Source organism: Trachurus japonicus, chromosome 5 (genome assembly GCF_045865225.1).
Source record: "Trachurus japonicus isolate A0001 chromosome 5, Traja_1.0".
NCBI classification, from domain to species: Eukaryota; Metazoa; Chordata; class Actinopteri; order Carangiformes; family Carangidae; genus Trachurus; species Trachurus japonicus.
The window spans coordinates 31411952-31434809 of NC_140911.1; the positions used below are offsets into that span (position 1 = coordinate 31411952).

Here is a 22858-nt window from a genome sequence, read left to right on the forward strand (position 1 = left end):
CTGTCATCATACTTTATAACATTGTTATTTATTTATCTATGAATAAAAGTCCTCTATTGAGGATATTGAGGGGGACATAACCTCTGCAGTGCAGCTTCATCTTACAGCAGGACTTATAAAGTCTCTGCAGCATGTATACAGCCCATCTGCTACAGCAGAATAACAAGATAAAGGGGCAAAAGGCATCACATGTGCACATCTATAGCTGCATCTACTAGTAGAGTTCATTTCCTAAAGATACAAGATTTGATTCTATACTTATGCTTGTCCTCAAGCAAGTCTCTCCAACACATAAGTGCTCTGAAATAACAAAGTCAGTGGGTGGTTGCCCTTTCTCAAATTAACCATCTTTCATCTCTGTACCTGAGTCTGGCCTAGAAATGTCAGAGCAGCTGGCTGCTGTTGAATCTGCAGGACTCTAAACTAAACAGCCTAATTCGGTGCTTAAAAATGTCGGGTACTGGCAAAGACACCGAACCCACAGGAAGACAAACATTTTACAGTCTTAACAAGCTCTGCATAACAGCCCGATCGAGCCGAGATAATCAAAAATAATCAATAGTGCGAGTTAAGCTAATTGCTGGACGGAATCATCCATCCACAGAAATACGAGGTGCAAAAAAAAAAAAAAGGACACAGTCGACTCAGTAGACAGTTCATTTATTGTGTCAGACCACTGTATCAGTGCACAGAGCAGCGCCGCATAATGATTCACACTCATCCACTTCCTGTTTCATCATGCGTCTGTGCCCTCCTGTGACACAAACTTAATTAATTTGCAATGTATCATCCTATCATGTGCATTCGCCCATGCACAAACACACACAAACACACACAGGGGCATTTTCCCATAGAATAGAAAAGAGGCCTCTGGTATCAGATGTCCACATACTGCTGATCACAAGGTTAAATGATAGTATGGTATGTGCATATCCACACATATCAGATTACAAGGCTGCAGGCTCATAAATCAAAAGTTAACGCACCGCAGCTGCATGACACTCATATAGAGGTCAGAGGTGGACAGCAGCTGCTGCATGTTGAGCACTGCTGCAGCTCTGACCCTGTATGGTAAAAAAAAAAAAGTAAAGCATTGGTGCTGTACCTCTGCTCTTCTCAGCTTCACACAGCTCCCATGGTATACAGCTGGGGCGCAGCATCTTCTCAGACCCGTCCTTCCTCCTTTTACGTTTCCTCTTTCCCTCTGAACCCTCTCGCTGCTGGCCGTGTGGCATCGGCTTACTGCTCCGAGGGGATGGGATGCAGATTAGCATGGGGATCAGTCCTCACCCTCCCATACCACCCCTCCCCAACCTACCATCCTTAACTACCACGGCAAAGCTTTACCCGGTGCTATCCGGAGATGGTCTTGCTCACCCCCTGCTGGTCTCTCCACCCCCCCTTCCTTCTCCATATGGGGCATCGCTGTACTGTACGTGCCACGGCTACACTGCTGGAATACAGTCATCCCTAAACCGGGACCTTCAACCTCCAGCTGTTTAATCAGACGGCAGAAGGAGGGTGAATTAGAGAGCTAATACCTGATAGTGACACAGAGACATATGTAAGGCCTGAGACAATCTTGGTGTAATCCTTTGATATCAGCAGTATTAAAGGATTGCATCCACCCCACTTGGCACATGCACTGTGGTGGCAACAATGCCACCACTTCCCACAATACCAGGAGCGTATCGGAAGATGAAAGTGAGACACTCTGTGCATTTTAACGACATCATCAGAATCTCTGGTCGCTGTTGCAGAAATCAAATGACGTCAATATGCGGCCTCTCCTGAGAGCACTTAACCAGCGCCGAGCCAGTACAGGAATCAGATAGATCCACATGGTGTGTGCTGCTGAAACACTGTGAAAGATACTGTTTGCCTTTATGTACAGTATGTAAATCAGACACACACGCTTGTCCATTACTGCAGACATTTTTATGCACATGCTTCAACTTTTTAAAACGACCATTCAATTGATTTCACCATTTACACATTGACTGACATCTCAGCTGCAGTCAGCCTTTTTCTTTGGAGCTCACACACTTCACACTCTCAGGCTCAGGTCGTCATCTCTGAACAAAAAAAAAGAAGCTTCCACGCTTCACAGCAGGGTAATTGTAATAGATCAATCAATTATTCATCAGTTATATACCTAATGATCTTTTTCTTATTCTTTTTTTCCCTTTTCGATCTTCCATCCTTCAGTATATACAGTATGGTTCTTGCTGAAGAAAATATTCCAGTAACGCTGTATTCACTTGAATTTATTATGCTCTTTTCTGGAAATAGCCTAATGTTTAAAGATGCCTGGTCAGCCTAGAGGAGTTTTGACAGCTTGTGTAACATGTTTGAACTACGCTGAAAATAAAATGTAGGTTTCCAAAAGCACACAGCACTCCATAATTTTTAGATGGAAAAAAAAATTTTGAAAAAGGACTCTTCCCTAGACCTGAGTAATCAGCTGAGCAATCAGGGGAGAAGGGCAGAGAACCCAACGATCACTGTGGCTGAGCTCCAGAGATCCTGTGTGGAGACAAGACAAACGTCCAAGACAATGAGATAATTCAGCTTTTTTCCTCTTAAATGAATTTGCAAAGAAGTTCTGTTTTCACTTCACCATTATGTGACACTGAGTGCAGATTGATGAGGGAAGAAATCATGTTCTATTTTTTTCTATTTTAGAAAGTGGATTCTACATCACAAAATGTGAAATAAGTGAAGTGGTCTGAAAAGGCTGAACATGACTATTCAACCTTAGAAAAACATTAGAATCAACATCTGTTCCGCTCGCACACAATTTACACCCACTAATTTCAACACTTTCACCTCAAGGGACACGTTGTCCTCACTCAGCATTACACTCCAACTTCAGTGCATGAACATAACCCCGGGCTGGATGACTTCTTTTAGCACTTCCACTTTAAACTTCCATTTCAACTTCAATTTCCTTTATTTAATATGAGTCTTAAGAGTAAAATGTTTTTCAACAGCAAGCAAACTGAAAGTTTTTCCAGAGGTTTTTTTTAGTTCAGCTGGACAAAGTTCATAGATCATATGAGAGAAATAAGTGACTTTTGAGCCAACACAGAGCTCAGCTGAGTCTGGTGTCTGATTGTAAACAAGAAAATACAGATCTAAACTATGAGGCTTCAGGTTCGTTCCAGCCACACGAGGAAAGACAGGGACTGTGTGGAGGAGAAAACCAATTAGTTCTCGTTCCATGGCTTGTCACCTGACAGTCTGCTCATCCACAGCCTGATGGAAGAGCCTCTCCAGCCGGCTCATTCAAACCAATTAAGGTCTGGAGGTGTATTACCACACACTCATTACCTGTCTCTCACAGTGCTCCGCTGCTCTTCACATCGCAGCTCATTGGTCTGTCGAAAGTCCCAGAATTTCACCCTTTCATATCATCTTGTCTGTTTCATATCATCAGTCATCCTGGCTATATTAGCTGTGCTCAGTATGGCCTCCTTTATTCATTTGTCTTTCTTTATTTCTCTCTCTCTCAGTGCTACAAAAATAATCTCCCATCGGCAGACCTGCAGAGAACAGCATCTGTGCATGTAAATGATTATGAATCAACGTGGACATGTGCTACGGTTTGAGTCACAGTCAGCACGAAGACAGGACGGATTCATGAATTCACGACAATTAGAAATATGGAAATACCCTGCAGTAACAAACCAAAACAATGCAGAGACGCTGAAACATCCACACACATGCCCAGACACTGACAAAAGGCTTGTTTCCCAACGTTTCCCCTTCTCCGCTGGCACACACAACAATAAAACTAAACACTCAGATGTCGAAGCACAAAGGGCTGAACTCCTGTAGCAGGCGGACTGCGTGTATGGTATTGCTTAAGCTGTCCAAACAGTTTATCCCTGTGAGATGGATGAAATGTGTGCAACAATCCAAATTCCCACATTCCCTCTTGCAAAAAAAAACAGGCTACGAGCGATGTAACCATAAACCTCACAGAAATTAGCTGTAATTTTTGGATTGCATTTTGACTCAGCAGCACCGACATGGTTGGAATTCCCCCCGTGACTATACAGCGGGGCTGGGAAAAGCAAAGAAAGGGCGATTATTGCAGCGCATCAGCTTCGGGGAATAGGAGCGTGAAACAAATAAAGAGGACCTCACGATGATTTCCGTTTCAGAGGGAGACTGTTAATCAGCATTACATACCGCTGGAGGTGTGTTCACGTGAAACCAGCCTTAATTATTACTGTACAGCTCTCCTGCTCCCGGTCCACACACTACTCTTCATTTATTCATAAAGGCAGCGCAGTGTGAGTGGAGCCTATTTAAACCCCTACTGCGCCTGTATTAACTTGTTGAAAGGTCAAAACGCAACTAATAAGGAAAAGTTACATCGATTAACAGGAATTAATGGTCACTTGAGCTGGAGAGCGAACACCACGACCTCTAATTGAGTCCAGATGGAGAAGCCAATGAGTCCGCTCAGCAAAAACAGAGAGCCCCAAGGGTCCCCTTTGATCCAGCTGATAGGGATGTTTACATTTACATTTGTTAGCGTGGCTTATTTTTATTTAGTTAAACTCTAAACAGTTTCACTTATCTCACTCAGCTAATGACATCATAATACAGACACTGCAGCCGTGAGGTGCGAGCCAGTGACAGATACCTCCCGTCAGCTGCTGTCTCTCTCACATGGATTGATTAACACTGTGAAGGTGTAATTCTGACAGTTTCCTTTCACACCTGCTGGTGGAAAGCAACTACACATTCACTGCACTGTGTTTAAAATGACAGACGACTTGTATTTTACATGTATTGTATTCCATTATAATTCACCTTCATTTTAGATGAATATAATTATTTCACAGCTACAGCTTCAAATCATTATCTTTTACACACATTACAGACTCCAAATGGACACTAGGGTTGATTTGATTCATTATCATCATTGGAACATTAATCTGACTATTGTGTTAATTTTTGGTTTGAATATTTTTTTAAACAAAAATGCCAAACATTTACTAAGGTAGGGACCTGCAGTGACATTGTGAACCAAACAATGAACTGATTTATGGAGAAATCGAGACTAATCAATAAAATAACCATTAATTCCTGCAAAGTGTGTAAAGCTGTTAAAATCTACCTCACTTCAGCAAACCACAACACTAAAGTCCAGCATGTTAATACTAGGAAATGATCTAAGACTATAATAATGATAAGGTTAAAGGGATAGTTCAACATTTTGGCAAATTGGCCTATTACCATAATCCCTATAGTCTTAGGAGTAGGTTTCGTTACCTTTAATTGTCAGTGCAAGCTATTTTTAGAACGGCGGAGCAGACTGCTGGAGGTACACAATCCAACAACTCCAAAACACTCTGGTGGACAAGTTGTGACCTGCACATTCACCACGCTATGAGATAATAACAGAGCGTTACGAGACAGAGTTGTTTTTGAGGTAAATGCAGAGACTGCTGGCTGAAAAACTGAGCCCGGACAGGAACACGCATCAGCGGTTTTGCATGATGAATTTACCTCGAAAACAACTCTGCATCGTAACATTCTGTTATTATCTCATAGCGTGGTGACTGTGCAGGTCACAACTTGTCCACCAGAGCATTTTGGAGTTGTTGGATTGTGTATTTGATGAGTTTGATGAGGGAAACCGCTGCTCTGCTGTTCTAAAAATAGCTTGCACCGACAATTTAAGGTAACGAACCTACTTCTAAGACTATAGGGATTATGGCAATGGGCCAATTTTTCAATATGTTGAACTATCCATTTAAGATAAGGTTGATGATAAGGTTGTTAAATGAGGACTTCAACTTATACTGGAGTATTTTCATAATGAGGTTTGATTACATATACTACATGTGTGAGTTACCTGAACACTTCTACCACAGTCTACCACCACCGCTGCCCAAGCACTTACTTAGTATGTTTCTCCACTCAGATATTTATGTATAATCTTCTACATGTGCGGCTCTCTGGTTGGAGCTCATGTGAAATGAAAAGAGCAGAAAATGAACATTGGAGACACACGCTGTTCAAGTACCCATGCTAATCAGCTAACAGTGTTGTGACAGGAGTCGGGCGACCACCTTTGCTGTTCACTCCCTCTTTCTAGAACAGCAGTCATGTTTAACACACCTGTAAATTACTCCCACAGCCCGACGCACCCTCCCCCACTGCACTAATAATGCCATAATGATGCCACTGTTAGTACAGTGCCGAGGCAGTGTGCTTTATGGACTGACCTCAAAATCAATTCAGCAGCACACAGGGTCTATTAATGGAGCTCTGAAACCCCTCTCCTCTCCTCTCCTCTCCTCTCCTCTCCTCTCCTCTCCTCTCCTCTCCTCTCCTCTCCTCTCCTCTCCTCTCTTTTTGCATACCCAGCTACTCCCTCAGCCCAGACCTTTGATAAAACAGCCAATGCTCTGCAGCCCTGTGGCACACATTAACCTCATAAAGGGGAAGAAATAGAGTCGGTCTCAGCTGACACATAACAGGCATGAGAAACTGTATCATTGTGCCACTGTTTCCCCTCCCACCAGACCCCCAGGTAAACTGCTCACCAAAACACACAGGTATGGAGGGGAGCTTCGGTGGCGATCCATCTGAGTAATACTGTCAAGTAAAATGCGTTAGCTTTGTTTCATTAGTGTCTATGGTGCACGTAATTTGGAAATAAGGATGTTTTTGCAGCAGGGATGGAACAGAGACATACTTGGGGGTTTGGGAGCACATTCCTGGACAGGGAGAGTAGCTGAGTTGCTTGCCGTGGTTAATTAGGGGAGTCTGTGGGAAACCCCTGAATCTGACCCCCCTCTTTCTTCCAAAAAAACCACATCACTTCAAGTAACGGCAGCCATGTTGAATGGGAGTCATTGTTCGGCAGCCAGAATGGAAGATTCCATCGTTTATGTCCAGTCGTCAGCGCTGTCATGTCGACTGTAACTATGAGAGGGCCAATACCAGCAGAGTGGCTGCAGTAATAACACCAGGCCAACACGAGGAGGCAATAATAGCGGGATGACAGCCCTTAAAGGGGTAATCCACTCATTTTACATGTCACAGAGATTTTACTGGTTGCAAGTAATACCACTCAACCTGTGAAAACTGCACAATGTCCTCTCTGGCCCTGGAAGGAGGTGTGTGAAATCAATTCCGAGTGACATTGCTAGGTTTATCTCAGCTTAAGGTTGGAGGCTACTGAAGGCCAACATTATAATGTGGAGGACTGGCCCTGGCAAAAGGAAAGAGTAGACTGTGCCCCTCTATTTATAAGGATAAGGATACACTAATTATTAGAAACACCTCTTTACATAAAGACTACAACCACAATTAACACAGTTAAATCAGGGCCTATAGAACATATTGAGTTCTACAAGCTTCATAAAGGTTGGATTTACAGCAGCAGTGTTGTGCTTCACTTGTCTTGGCATAAGAAAACCATTACTTCAAAACGTTGCACTTAGGTGAACATGCATGGGGTCATTCTTGGACACTGTGCATAGTGATAATGTGTTTTTTTACCCAGCAAGTGTCAGATGGACAGTCATCTCACTTGACCTTCAGTCCGTGCAATGCATTGCTAACGACTATCAGAAGTGTGTGTGGGCTGTGTGACCTCCGCTTACCATTAAAATCCCTCTCTGGCCAGACCCACGGATGTTTATATGTATCCTTAGAGCATCTTTAAGAGCATTCCTCCTACCTTCTTGTAACTGAATTCAACTTGTTGAATATGTACAATATCAGCATGGCATCTACTGAGATGATAGACTATCTTAAAAGGACTATATTATAAGATATACTGTAAATGCATATGCTGCTTTAAGGACCTTGTACTAATGAAGTTCAGTGGTCCATTATACCAAATACAAAGAAATGACATTAGCAGCTCAGTAAATCTTATTTCCACAAATGTTTATCTCACAAAGCAAACCAGGGGTCTTATGGGCCCCTGAGAGTGTGAGACACCAGAGGACTGTTGCTCACTTTGTCCATTGGTAATCCAGGAGGAGAGGGTCAAAAGAAGAAAATCAAAAATCAAGTTCCATGATGGGTAATCCAGGATCCAGTATTTTTTAGATCTTAACATGTACTAGAGACATAAAAGTCAGGTTATCTCTGTCTGTGCTACATCATGCGATGCCATAGCAACTTTTGAAGGTCCAAATCTTGCTTGAAAAATCTGTCTCAGCCAGGACACAGACTGAAGTGTTCTTTGAAAGCTGAAGATAGTAGATATCAATCATCATGTGAAAGTACGATGTTGGGAGCAGCAAAAAAAAGAAAGATAAAAAAGCAGCTCAGCCTGAGATAAAGTAGTGGTAGCAAGGTGAGGCGATAGCTATTTAAGTACAAGGCCAGTCAGCTTTGGCAACAATGGCTTGGCCATAACTTATAGTACAATGATGATGTGTCAGACAAAAAGGCTATTTGTGAAGTCTGGGCTCGCTGCAGAGGCACCGAGCCGAACAAAGACGGGACCAAACATTTCTAGACTAGAACACGAAGTGGAACAGAACTTTTTAATCAATACATCAAATTTTGAAAATGAAGAACCATCAGATGAAAAAGCAGCCTCCCATTAAATATATGTGAAGCGAATGAATGAATACAGACTCATTTGTCTTATCTTGATATTCATGAATACTGAAATAATGTTGTTACAACTGATGAGTCGGAGTCAGCAGCCGCCTGCTGGGAATATTAACACAGTTTTTCTATATTCTTGGTTTGCCCTCTTTGTAATAATGGGAACCAGATTGTGTAAAGCTCGAAAGAATCGCTAAATAGAGTAGAAAGTGCTGATTGTATAATTTCTGTTTTCAACTCAATTTGCATAATTCTGGATCAAGTGGCCCATGGCAGTTTCATTGAGTTGCCCATGCACAGATATACAGTCAATTTGGGATCACATTTTCTGTGGCTGAACAAGATGAGCAGGTTTATTTTCAGTGTGTGTGTGTGTGTGTGTGTGTGCGTGTGTGTGTTTGTTTTTATTCAATATAGAGAGGCATCCTAATTTTAAAAGGGAACAAAGGGTGTAATTAATCTGTGCATTTCAGAGATTAGCACGTGGTAGGTAATCAGATCCCTTTATGTGGAAAATTGAGGTTTAAAATAAATGCTTTTTAGAAACAGAAAGCAATCTCCTTGGCCATTGATCTGACAGCGCTTTTGCTATGAGTAACTAAGAGAGGCTTGGAGATAAAGCTGCCTCTTTGAATTGGCTCTTTTTAAAATAGGAACTGCACAAACACGCTTCAAACAACACACACACACACACACACACACACACACACACACACACACACACAGGCTTCAGAAAACATGGGCCTTGTCTCCTGGGCTGCTGATGGAGGACATCTGGTTCGAGGTAAGATTTAGCCAGATATTTAGTGCAAACAATAAACACATTTACAGGAATGCATACACACAGCCATCTCCACAGAGGCACAGTATGTTTGTGTCTGTGTGTGTCTATGTGCCCGAGTACACAGGGTACAGTAATTGGTGACCTGATAAATATTTGTGTAGAACCTCCCAGCGGGAGAAAACAGAGGGACATGCTCTCAACACTAATGCCTTCAGGCGCTGCACACCAAAAATAATTCAGGGATGGAGGAAGCCCACTCACATGTTCGATGTCAACAGTGGAGTGTTCCCGCGGAGCTGATGATGATGTGTCAACACACACATTCAAATGTACTGTTGTGCTTTTTTGTTTAGACTTGTTAGGAGTTTTTACAAAAACAGGAACGTGACAAGAAAAACTACCAAGAGTAATTCAATTAAAACTGTAAAGAACCAGGTAAAGTTCAGTCAGATCCTGTGTCTTGTCAAGAAGTAATCTTATTTGTGAAAATCCATGTTTTGCCCGATAATGAATTCAATCTTTGAATTGATTCATTTTAAAGTAATTGGAAACAACCTGAGTACTTGGAGGAGTTCCATGAGAAGGTATTTGTTTTGTCTTCAAGTGTGAACCATCTGTTGTAGCGTGGGAGACGCAGTGTGGAGATGCAATATGAGAAAACAATCAGCGCTACTACAGTGTATGCAGGCATACTGCATACTCTGGCAGCAACAAAATAATATAATATTGATGAATCCAAAAAAAAGAAAAAAAAAGAAAAATGAAATATATCCACCACAGTAGAAGAAGATAAGGACCACATGTGAATTACTGTATTATCACTGTTATTTTTGTTATCATTATGTAGGCTAGTATTCTGAGATTAATCTCATCCATACAGTGGCATGCATGTGCGTGTAAACAGTAAATAACTTGTCTCCTGGGTTTCCCATTCCTCTGCATGGTGCTGTATTGCAAAAGAGTGTTTCATGTTTAACTTTATGCCGTTTGGGGATCATGTTAGAAGTTCCTTCTGACTCTATCAACAGTTCAAAACCCAGATACTATCTTCATTTAACAGTCACTACAGTATCTAACAAGCTTCTCCCCCTTAAGTGCAGGAGCCTGCTGGGTAACCTGTGGGTGCATGCATGGTGAAATCATCAGAGATGCTGGTGCAGCTGTAGTGCAACTACATGCTACAGGTAGTAGCTACATACATTTAGGATAGAGGACAGAGGAATAAAAGTGCTGAAAGATCAGATATAGTGTATGAAGTTAATTCAAATGCCACTGTAATGCCTCATCATTCCTCAGCAGAGCGGTTTGGAACAAAAACTACTCACAGGCTAAGAACCCCGACACTGGTTCAGCAGGAGGGAGGTCACACTAGAAACCAATTATAAAAATGGCTGCCTTTTATTTTTCAGTTGATTAACTGATAAATTGTTTGAGCTCTGTTTGAGTGAATACATTAAATGTTTCAGTGACAGGGCTCACTGTGACGTGGCAGGAATATAAAATGACATCCTGATTCACTGTAGACAAATGTACTGCCCAAGTAACTAATGGTTCTATTAAAGTTGGACCTAAACCCCTCCAGCTTTGCCTCTAGGAAGTTTCTTAATAATAATCCTTCCATTTATGGCTTGTGTGGGTGTAAAAGTGTGCGGTATTGTCCCGATGTTCAGGATGTCTTCAGCCCATCAGTCTTGTAAGAGGCCTGCGTGAACCAGATGATTCAGAGAAGTGCTCTGCTTATCCTCTCCTCCGCTGGAATGTCACGCTCCGTGTCCTCTGGATACACGGGGGGTGTTCTGCACTTCCTCAAAACTCATTTTCCTCCATGCTCGGCCCATTCTCTACTGGGAATGAATTTAAACTGCAGCCAAGGTAACAATATGTACCAGCGGCAATAAAAAAAAAAGTCTCAACTGCCAAGGCAATGAGGCATCTTTAATAGGATGAGCTGAAACTGTTTTAAAGGCGATCGGGCCTCCTCTCCCTCGCTGTCCGTCTCCCTCTCTTTTCTCTCACAGAGTTGTTTGAAGTTCGGACTCAACAGGGATTTGGATGATTTAAGGTGAAAACAAAGGGTTTTATGTGAAGAGTGGAGGCTAGAAGGAGATGGAGGAGTCGGGTTCTTAGATTGTTATCTGCACCTCCTGCTGCGAAGCGGGCACCACAACACCCAGACTTTGGCGTTACAACACCCCGCTCAGGAGAGGCATACTTAACACTCTGTCAGAGATCGTCTTTGTCTCGGTGCAGATGTACAGTCAATCCTTTGCACTCCCGACTCCGCTGGGTGTCGTAAATGGAGACATATCCTCCACCGCATGAGAGTCCGCTGCGAGTGTCAGGCTTCACAAACACCTGACCTGGACGACGTGGCTCCATCCCAGCTCAGCGTGGCCTTCTATACCGCCGCAGTCTGAGTCAATGAGATCCTCTCAGTTTACTTGCTTGCTGCTAGATTCCCCATCGGGGACCCCTCGGAGCGTTCCTCTCCAGATGCACGATGGAGATGAAATATCCAGTAGGTCCATAAAGCACAAGCAGGAAGCCATACTTCACTTAGTCTGTAGTATAAATTCTCTACTCTGACATATGGCGGTGATAAATACATGATTCCCACTGAAAATATGCAGACTTCTTATACTGTCATGTGCCACGGTCCATTTCCTTTTCGGATGCAGAAACCATTAGTACTTTGCTGCATGTGAAGTTATGATGAGGGCCTGTGTGAAGGAAATGGGGGAGAAAAGTATCATAAGCAGAAGGCGGTATAATAACGGGGAGGGATATCCTCATTCATCAGCTCCTTTCTTTAGTCCTCAGCCATTAACAGCCCGTCTTATAATGTGCTGTAAACCCGAGTCATGACCTAGGGAATCCATATTGAAAATAATCTTGGAAACAAAGGCTGTCATGATGAGCCACTAGGAAGGAAATAGTCAAACGAGAGCTGCAGTGTTCATGAATGAAATTAGCATACAGAGACACATCATTCGCACCGATAGGAATAAGGAATCATTTCAGAGGGAGGGTGTCAAACCAGAAAGCAACTCCGTGCTCGGTGTCACGGTTAAAGAACTCCTCAGTCCTCCTCGAATTGGTTTTCGCCTGTGAAGTTTCATTCAGATAAAGCTCGTCTGGAAAATTTAAGTGAAGAGGAATGTCTGTTGGAGATGTACCCTGTCTTAGAGCTGGCATCCTACTTGTTTTTCTGGTTCTGCTTCACCGCCCTGTCTGGCTGCTTTTTCGCGGGCTCATTCTCTCCAAGGTGGCAGTTTACATCAGGTGCTGCGCGGTGAGGGCGCCGCGACCATCTGCCGCCCACGCCGAACAAACGCCGTGACCAGCTGGTGCCCAGGGCAGAGCTTCTGTCACCTCTGTCACCTCTGCCAATGGACCTAACACGCAGTGGGGTTAGCTGTCATCCGTCAACTCTGACCCTTTATGAATGCTACGACATGAAAGTCCGCGGCTCGCCAAGACGCCCCGCTGGTGAACCGCAAAAAAAAAAAACCTGGAAAGATTTCAGAGCTTTTGAAACAATACAGACCAGCTTCCCTCTGCCCCTGTATGGGCATGAAAGCGGATCTGTGCCGCCCAGCTGTCCTCGCTGCACCCGAAGCAGCCAAATTCAGGAGTGGAAACTCTCTCACGAGTCAAAGTCCACGGGGCTTCTGCTCCCACCGACGGCCCGCGCAGCGCTGTCAGTTCATTACTGGGACTTGCATTCCATTACAGAGCAAAACTAATAACCACAGCGTCATTATTTATTTAAGGTCATTACCAACCACTGGAGAGCAAAGGCTGCCAATGTGCCAGTAAGTACTTCTAAGCCCTCGGCTATTAAGTGCAGATACACTCAACTGAAATAGAAAAAAAAATACTGAAGACAAAATAAATTAAACACTTAATGAAAAAGGAGCTTACGGTAACTATGAGGTAAATACTGTAAATACTGTTATAAAGATGGGCCATATTTCTTCATTTGTGGCTCACGCTGAATGAATCCATCACGTCTTACTGTTCGGTATCAACGTTGTTTGGATTGGCACACATACACTGTTGCCCATAAAGTTGGAATCATTTTGTTGTCAGACACATAGTTATAATCACCTTTGATCAGGTATAATGATCACATACTGAGTCCTAATTACCCAGGTTACCTGTGGACAGTTGTATGCCAGTGACTGAGTGACATTAGAAAGAGTAATACTGGACATTCTTATACATGACATCGCCTCGAATATGTCTCTATATATTTCTGTTAAACTGACCAAAATTGAAAAATTGAAACAAAGCCCCTCAATCCTATTGTTGAATAACCCCAATTTGGTTTAAGTCTGAATACACAGTTTGCAAAGTTTAAATGTGGTTTAATTTTCACAGTGATATGTTTGGAAGAGATTAATCAATAAAGTTTTGAGCAGATATGTACACTTTACATCTGTCAAGAATATATTACATTGTCACAATCATTTCATGAGAAGAGGGGAAAAATATTTCATTCCAACTTTATGGGCAACAGTGTACTGTATATGTTGGCATCTATCAATGTCATAGTAAGATGACTACATTATCTGCATGGATATATATCAGCCGTGTTGCAAGAAAGTAATGTAATGAAAAATATCATAAAGTTCTGATTCAAGTATACGCCATTAGTTAATAATAATAATACATTTTGTTTGGAGGCGCCTTTCAAGTCACCCAAGGTCACCTTACAAAAAAGAAATGAAAGCATAAAAAAGATCATAACATCATTAAAAACAAAACAAACAAAACATCAAGATAAAAGTTTACCATCATTTCAAAAGAAAATGAGATCTTTAGCTCTAACTATCACATCACTGTCTCTGTCTTCGAGATGTCTGCCTTTATTCCAAACTGTAGAGCAAATCCTCCCACCCACCCACCACCGCCTGTATTTTCATCTGGTACTGGAGCCCCAGAAGCCCCCGCTACGCCATGATTAGTTCTTTTACTGGAGGAAGTGGGTGAGGAAGAGGAAGAGAGAGGGAGAAATGTAACGGGAGGAGAGGGCTGCCTCTCTCTCTCTAGCTATTGTTTGGACACAGTTCCTCTCACGCTGCATTGACCACAGACAGGGCGTGGCTGAGGGAGGCCAGGCGGGGAATATTAGGAAGGGTGGGCGGAGGGGGTGAGGTATTCGGATGGTGGTGGATACAGGGGGAAGGTTAGAGTGCATTGCATACTTTCTCTGCATGTGAACAGCGAACAGGAAGGCGGGTGGTCCCCGGAGAGCGTTACAGAGAGAGAGAGAGAGAGAAAGAGCTGAAGTGGGTGGGATTCTGCCCCTGTAGTTCGGCGCTCTGCTCCCAGCCCTGCTCATGTGCACAATGAAGTAATGAGAGACCCGGGGCCTCTGACAAACTCAGGCCAGATGGGGAGAGGATTCTTCCCACAATTACTCTGCTGCAGAGAGAGACTTAGAGCCAGTGCAGCTTCTCCTCCACAGAGAAAAGATAATCACTGCGTCTTTTAAGAGAATACTTAATCAACACTGTTTTACAGCAAGCTGTACAGTTTGGAAGGATGTCTTTAAAGGTTTCGGCTGCATTATCCTCCTCTATCCTAGCGCCATGATTCAACAGCAGCTATAGTAAAGTTATAAAGTTTGGAGAAGTCGCCAGTCATGAAAGTTTTATATTTTTCCATTTATTTTTAAATTCCCATGTGGAAGTTTACATTTAAAGACATATTCAACCTTTCTTATCATACTGTACAGACAAAAAGGAAAGAAACATGAGTTGCTCTTTGTTCAGTAAGGTATATGTATCTTTATATTGAGAGTCAAGGTGTATGAGTATTGCAAACAAGGGAATATGAGTATAATAAAAAGTCTTTAATATTGCATGAGCAACATTAACACTGCAGAGTCTCGTAGATAGTCTGACAATAGTATGGATGTGTACTGTACAGTACAGTCGCTCCTCAGAAATCATGCCTTTCTTTCTGTGGTGTTGTTGATATACCAGACAAACAATGAGCACGAGTTGCCAAATTCATCCAAAACTGACCCCAGATTTATATATATATATTTTTTTTATCACATTTTTGCAAAGTTTAAGCTTTGACTTTAAAGTTTTCAGCTGCTAAGCCCTGAATTTTCTCACCAAAACTCTCCTCAAGAGAGTAGTATAGTAATCGTAGTATAGTTTCATGTGCCTTTGATTCTCTGTCAATGAACAACATACTTTCAAACACAGTTTTTCATTTTTTTGCGCTGAAGAATCAGCTGGATGAGCTTATACCCATTCAAGCCACTGGCTGAAAGTCACAGAGCATTGTCTTCAGAAACTGACATTTACTTGCATAACCCTGAATGTCTGAAATAACTCAATCCTCAGTTTGCATTGCTGTGGGTCTAACCTTGAGCCCCTTTATTTTACCATGACGGTGACGGACCGTGCTGAAAAAGAAGAGAATTCCGTGTACACACGCCGCTGCTTTCACCCTTTGTGTCAAGCACATTGTTGCCCTTGTTTAAACCAGCCCGGAGTCATCCACTCTCTCCATGCTGTATGAGTCACTAACAGCTGCCTTACGGTGGTGTTTTAGAAAGGTTTATGGATTAGTATTGGCAGGATCCCATGAGTCCGCGATGAGCACTTTCTCACCAGCCGACTGCAGCGCACTGATCTACCCAGAGTGTAAATAATGCAATATCCCATAAGGTTAGCGTGTATCGATTTCAGAGGACAAAATATTTTCCTTCTGTTCCCTGAGACAAAGTGAGTGCGAGGTAGATGTGTGCCTGAACCCCCCCCCCACTCCACACCCCACCTCCACAAGTCAGACGGACATTAGCTACGGCGGCACTGGAGGTGATTGGTGGCGAAACATCAGCGTCGGAATGTTAAACAAGGCCTTGACATCAAAGTGATGGATTAAGAGAAAGGGACAATAATGAAAAGATGTCATCACCTTGGCAATGAATATATTACTGTCAGTGGCCTGAATAAAAAGGAGGCAGGTTGATTGTAACAGCCAGCCAGAGATCCAAAGACTGTAATGTACACTAAAATGAATATAAGACATTCAAAAATACTCCTTTGTTGTCTGAAATATATTGAGAATATTAAATTAAAATGCAGAAAATGTGCAAAAGCAAGATTATACTGAAGTCAATCCTGGCGCAGGCTGTAGAGAGAAGAAGTTTTGGATGATTTAATCTTGTCCCTCATGATTAAATGAGTAAGAAGAACCGACTCCATGGCCAACATCAACAACCGTGTTTATAGCCTTACTGGACATCTGTCAGAGAGGTTGAAGCTCCACGAGGACGTGAAACATGGCAAGAATTTTGTGACACTTTGGCTCGGTGTAATGTATTTACAGGAAGACGGGTCATGCATATTAAAAAAAGCTGGTCAGTGCAGCTGCTTTGATCCTGCCCTGGGCAGAGCCAACAAATAGACTAACAAACAGCCTGGCCTGGAGAGGGATACACACCTAAAGAACGTTTAATCTCCCTAAGCCAGTGGACGCTGGCTCATCACACACCAAACTGCCTAACCAGAGAGATCTGCCAAACTAATCACCTTAAACTTCAAATCTTAAAGAAACATCCTTAAAGCTAAGAGGTTCTCCGGATCATCCCTTTTTAAGCAGGCGAGGTGAGGGTTAGTCTGTCAGTTTCAAGTAAAAAGAAGGAGGGAGGGTGTGGGTGGGGGGTGGAGTGTGTGGCTGTGTTTGGCTTGATCCGTCACCTGACTGCTGGCCTGCCCTCTGGGAACAGGAAGTATGACATCACTGCCCTGACATTCAGGAATGTGGGAATGTCAGGCCGCCTGTTAACACTGCTGTAACTGAGACAGAGCAGGCAGGATGGACACAACGGACAGCTCGCTGCAGCCAAGTTATTCTATCTGTGAAGAGTAAGGGGCCCATGTTGGACCCGGCTAAAGCCCTGTGTGAAAGGATCTGCTGCTCTGTCGATGCATTGTTGTCCGACTTATTCAGTAAATTACCTGAACCTGGTGCAAGTTTCAAAAGGCAAAAATTGAAGTAAGCAGAGGCTGAGGAATCTTGACTTTTATTCCCTTGTACGCTTCAGGCTCCAAAAATCACTGCAGCTTAAATTTCCCATGATGCAACTTTATAGCATCTTTTCATTAAAACCCCTCCCTGCCTCCCTACCACATCTCTCTGGCTCCACACCATCGAGATTGCGAATAGGGCTTCCTGTTTTACAATTTACAATCGCCGAGGCCGATCTGTGATGACACCGGGTTGCCCCTTTAACTGTAGCTTGTGAACGTGCAGGCGATGTGCACAAGCTTCATCTCTGCAAGAATGCGAGATGCTGCACGTTAGCTGTGAAGCACACATGAGACGTGGACTTATAAACGAGTGCATCATCGCTCTAAAGCCACATTTCACACCAGCGTCAGGGCCCCGAGCGCCGGCAGCAGATAAGAGGAATCACCTGCTGCTGAACTTCATAAGCCCAACACGGGGAGCCGTTTAATGGAGGATGACAGCGAGCTGCTTGGTGGGGTAAGATCTTGAAAAAAAAAAAAAAACAGGCTTCTGAATCTATCCACGTCAAAGGCAGGACACAGACACCCCAAGGCAGAAGACCCTACAACCAGAAGGATTTTCTCCTCCTCCTGTGGCCTCCCGATACTTTACTGTCAAACTTTCTGTCCATGCGTGCTGTGAAAAGTTTAATCTCTCATGTCATCCTGTCCTCTGTTGGAAGCTTTTCAATATGTCACGAGTAATTAGCTGCTCAATACATAGATACAATTACAGACTGTTGGCTTTGCTGTTCAGTTCCCATGTCAGGACAACAGGAAAACAAGACTGGCTCCTTCGCTCTTGTTCCAATCAAACTGAATACAAGTGATGATTAATGAATCCAAGATGTCAGCTATTAAGAAAACGCAGCTTTCCAGAATATGTTGTAAAAAAAAAAAAAAAAAAAAAGGTTTAATTGGACTCAGCCCCTCGTCTCACACAAACTGAAGCATGAATCATGAAATAGGCATAAAGATGAAAACTAGAAGCAGGTCTCCTTACGCTTGCAACAGCTCAAAATAACAGAATACCTTTTTTTCATGGGCTCAGTTGTTACTTAAAGCATAAAAGAATGGCATGTAGCCAGAACAAATTATTTTACATCAGTGAAGACAGACTGAGCAGTCCCTGAAAACTTCAGGATAAAGCGCTTACAGGTTTAAGACATCACATCCTACTAAGTAACCGTGCCGTGGCGGTGCCAGCTCCTATCTGAGATGTTGGCATACAACTCCTGGGCCTAAAGCGCAGTTTAAGACTCCATGCCAGGCGGCGAGGGAGAGAAAGCCGAGAAGGAGCCAGAGCTGGAGGGAGAGCAGCCCCGGAGGAGCCCGACTGCTGCCTGGGAAACCAAACCCCGGACAGGCTCTGGCCCACGCTCTCTAACCCCAACCCCTCCCATGTAATAACAAAACTCAAGTCTGTCTCTTGTTCCTTTTTCCTTTCAGTATACGCTGCCTTTTCCACTGTCCCTCTGGTGTGTGCAGAGTACAGGGGAAAAAGAAGTCAGTGGTGGAGTGGAGGGATAATATTAGTCTCCCCTCTGCACATTCCCCAGATATTTCCCACTACTGGTTTCAAAACAGTCACTCATGTTCATGTTTTCATCCCACACACACACACACACAGAGAAGCAAAGGGATTGAGCACACACACACATTCACATTCACATGTTCACGTTGTGACACTCACCCCGGTAGTGGAGGCTGTCATCGTGGTGGTTGTGCTGGTGGTGGTTCTCCAAGGCAGGGGGGCTGCTGGCACCCAGCTCTGCCAGTCTGCGGCTGGTGGCGGAGAGCTCGGAGCGGAGGTTGGTCACTTCCTGACTGGCGGACTGGATGGCCCCATCAATCCTCTGTGCCAGCTGTTTGTTGTCCTCCATCATTTTAAGGATTTTCCCCTGAGGACCGAATCCACACAGAGCAGCATGGTGTCAAGCGGAGCATTAGAGAGGGGGGGGTGAAGCTAAGACCCTCTGATCCCCCTCTTCCTTTTCCTTTTCCTTCTCCTCCACCTGTGCTTCTTCTCTCACAGTTTACTTGGCACATACACACACACACAAAAAAAAAGGAAAAAGAAAAAGGGAAAACGCCGGTTCCTCTCCTGTTCTCCGCTGAGATGATGTCTACCTGTTACTGCGTAAAGAGTAACATCTGTGTGGCCGAGCGCTACACAGCCAGTGAAAGCATGCGTGCCCGTGTGCGCAGGGCAAAAGGAGAGAAGGAGTGAGCACTTGAGAAAGAAAGGAAGAGTGAACGCAAAAGAGAGCAGAGAGAGAGAGAGAGAGAAAAAAAAGAGAAAGAGAGAGAGAGAGAGGGAGAGGGAGAAAAAAAAGGAGGAGAAAAAGAAATGCAGCCCAGCAGGCGGAGGGGGGAAAGTGAGTGCTCCCGCCAAGGAGAATGTGCTGTGAGCAGCTGCTCTCAGAGAGGACCCAGCACACACTGAGATGACATGCAGCCTTTTAAATGGACTGTACCATGTGCTAGAGGACCAGGGGAGAGGTGGGAGGGAGGGGGTGGTGGAGGGGGGGTGACGCAAATGGACTGTGCTGCTCTCGAGCAACTCTCTAACTACAGTTGTGTATCCCACACCCTATAGAGCCTGTAATGAGTTAGCAATCAGCTCTGTAGTAGAAAGGACTAGTGCAGATTGTTTCTATCTACTCTGTGTAGCTCGGCCGCAGCGTTAAACCCTTTGACAAGCACTCGTCAAACCCTCTATATCTTTTCACTCCCACTCCCACCACTCTCCCTTCCTCCCTCTCACTCACACACCCGCTGTCTTTTTGTCTCTCCCACCCCCTCTTTTTTTTTTTCATTCCATTATATATTCATCTCTTTGTCCTGGGAAAGCTCACCCCCACATCGGTGGAAGGGGAAGGGGGCTGGCTCAGGGCGCCCAAGGGGAAAACATTTCAACTCTGAGAGCAAACTTTGGAGAGGATAGAGCCCTAATGGGCAGAGAGGATACAGAATTACAGGGGATATAGAATTACAATCGAACAGGGCAGCTTTACTTCTTTGACCAAAAACTGTTGGAAGGATTATGTTTTAGCTTATCCATGGGCCCTGCAAACAAACAAGCCTGCCATCAATTCTTATCTGTACAGCTGTAAAATTCCATTACACGCACAAAAGGTTAGCGATCGGGGGAGGCGGGCGGGGGGGTGTGCCGTTCATCTTAACTTAAAACAATCCTGGTTATTGCTGAGCCATCACAACTTTGAATCTGCATTTGACATTTCATTTCCCAAGTAAGAAAACACATCCTGTCCCTGGCAAGAAACTGAAATAGATGAGTGATACATCACTCAGATCCCGTCATCTGTGGCTCGGTTGATAACGGCTCAACGCTCATTGGTATTCACACAATGGCAGAGAATGCAGAGGGAGAGAGAGAGAGACGTACAAAGATGGCACGGCGAGCTTGAAAGACTGATGAGTGAGCAAGGCAGATGATTTTCTAGTTACGCCAGTGGTCTGCTCACTGCATCCTGCATGCTTTGTGATGAAGTCTGTACAGTAGCAGTGTTAGGGATAATCTGCAACTATCAGACAGGGACCCATTAGTGTGGCCTCAGCTGGCCTACTTCAGAGCTCATCAGCCTTGTACTTGGTACAGTCAGGGCTGAATGATATGACGATATGAATCCAGGACTACTTTATAGTAAAATGTTGGTTTTTCAAGATTTTTACATTAATGAGTGTCCTGAGATGCAGGTAAGAGACACTTATAACGCAGGGGCAGGGCTTCCATGGTGGCACAGGGGGGCACCTGCCCCCCCCGCAATCTGATTGGCCACCCTGTGTGCCCCCCCAAATGGTCATTGACTCTTGATGATGCCAATCATTGTGCAAATCTGTTTACCACTAGGCTCACTGTTCAGAGCTATAACTGTGTGTTCACACCAAAAGCTTCCAAAAATACTTGAGGATGCGCTTCAGACAAGACAGCTTCCAATACGGCAAATGTTTTCAGCCGCTTTGGTCGCTCGACACGTGACTGACGTCAAAGTTCGATCGTGCTGGTCATTGGGCAGCCGAAATACAAAAAAAAGAAAAAAAAGGCAGCCGAAGGACATCTCTATTCTGACAGGTTGCCGCTGAACCACGTCATAGCTAATTACCCTAAAGTTAACCAGGGCTCAACTTCTCGTCTGGTGACGCTTTGGAAGCGCGGTGACGCCAGCTGACGCTTTGGTCGGTCACTGTTGTCGGGCTCTCACTGAAAATGAATTGACTTCCGGCATTTTGATGCTTTGGAAGCTTTTGGTGTGAACGCACAGTAAGAACTCACTTCTGACTAAGGCTCTTAAAGGACAATTCTGGCAAATTTGTGTCATAAACACAGGAATATTAACTCTTGACTTGCGTGTACATTTTTCTCCACAGACAGCATCAGGTGGCTACTCAAACATGCGCTGAGAAGTTTTTTTTACTTGAAGCAAGTCAAGAGTTGATATTCCTGTGTTTATGACACAAACGGGAGCTTCCGACTCACCTGAACACACCAAGCACGGCAACTTGGGTCTCGCGCGAGACTCCGGGAGACTTTGAATTAGATCGAGTTTTACAAACATGTCGGCTTACTTGAAGTAAATAAACTTCTCGGTGCATGTTTGAGTCGCCATCTGACGCTGTCTGTGGAAAAAAATTGCGGCTTTGAGGGATGTAAACAGCCTAAGCAGCGGAACTTGCATCCGCTCCCATTCATTGCTGCCGTGGCAATGCGGGGACAGACACAACAGGAGCAATTAAATTGAAAATCTTCAGATTCCTTCTTTTAGAACTAAAATGTTAGGAAAATACACCCCCGGGGTGAATTTGCCCAGAATTGTCCTTTAATTGTACAGCAAACATCCCAGTGTTCTCTGTAGTAAATAAAGAAAATGGTGTAAGATTGTTATTGTTCTCAATTTTGAGAAATTTTGAGTAGGCAAATGCATGTTACTGTATTTGACTGACTGTTATACAAAACACTGATTTTATTGTTTATTGTACAGAGTTGAGCTCTAACTACTGGGTAAGAGTATAGGCTAAGATATTGCTGTTCACAGTGAGAATTTATTGTGTTGCTTATTCTGTAATAGACATTGACATACTGTAAACGGTGTGTAACTGTACAATATGAATATTGAAGAGAGCGATCAGTGGCAGCCTTTTTTTTTGTTACTTTTGGGTGCCCCCCGCCCCACCCCTAACTGTTGTTACCCCTGTGCCCCCCACCAGAAAATACTCTGGACCCACCCCTGTTTTAGCGAGTCAGTTATTGAATTAGTTATTAAGTTGAGTAAGTTGAGTCCAGTTAAGTTGAGTTATTAAATGATTTCTCTACTGAACTGAATTACTATCTACAACTGGAGTGGTAATAACACCGTCCACAACAGTTCCCAAGTTTCCAAAAGAAGTGGACTGCCCGATGACTGCTATTACCAAT

At 43.8% G+C, this 22858-nt stretch overlaps 1 protein-coding gene across 1 annotated transcript in view; it reads right to left on the reverse strand.

The window, feature by feature from the left end:
• The window catches only part of kaznb (kazrin, periplakin interacting protein b), a 123149-nt gene that overhangs the window by 49457 nt on the left and 50834 nt on the right, over window positions 1–22858 (reverse strand). Inside the window, exon 4 of the mRNA XM_085777467.1 lies at window positions 19115–19322. Within this exon, the coding sequence (XP_085633593.1) occupies window positions 19115–19322 (208 nt within the window). The remainder of the gene's footprint in view (window positions 1–19114; window positions 19323–22858) is intronic.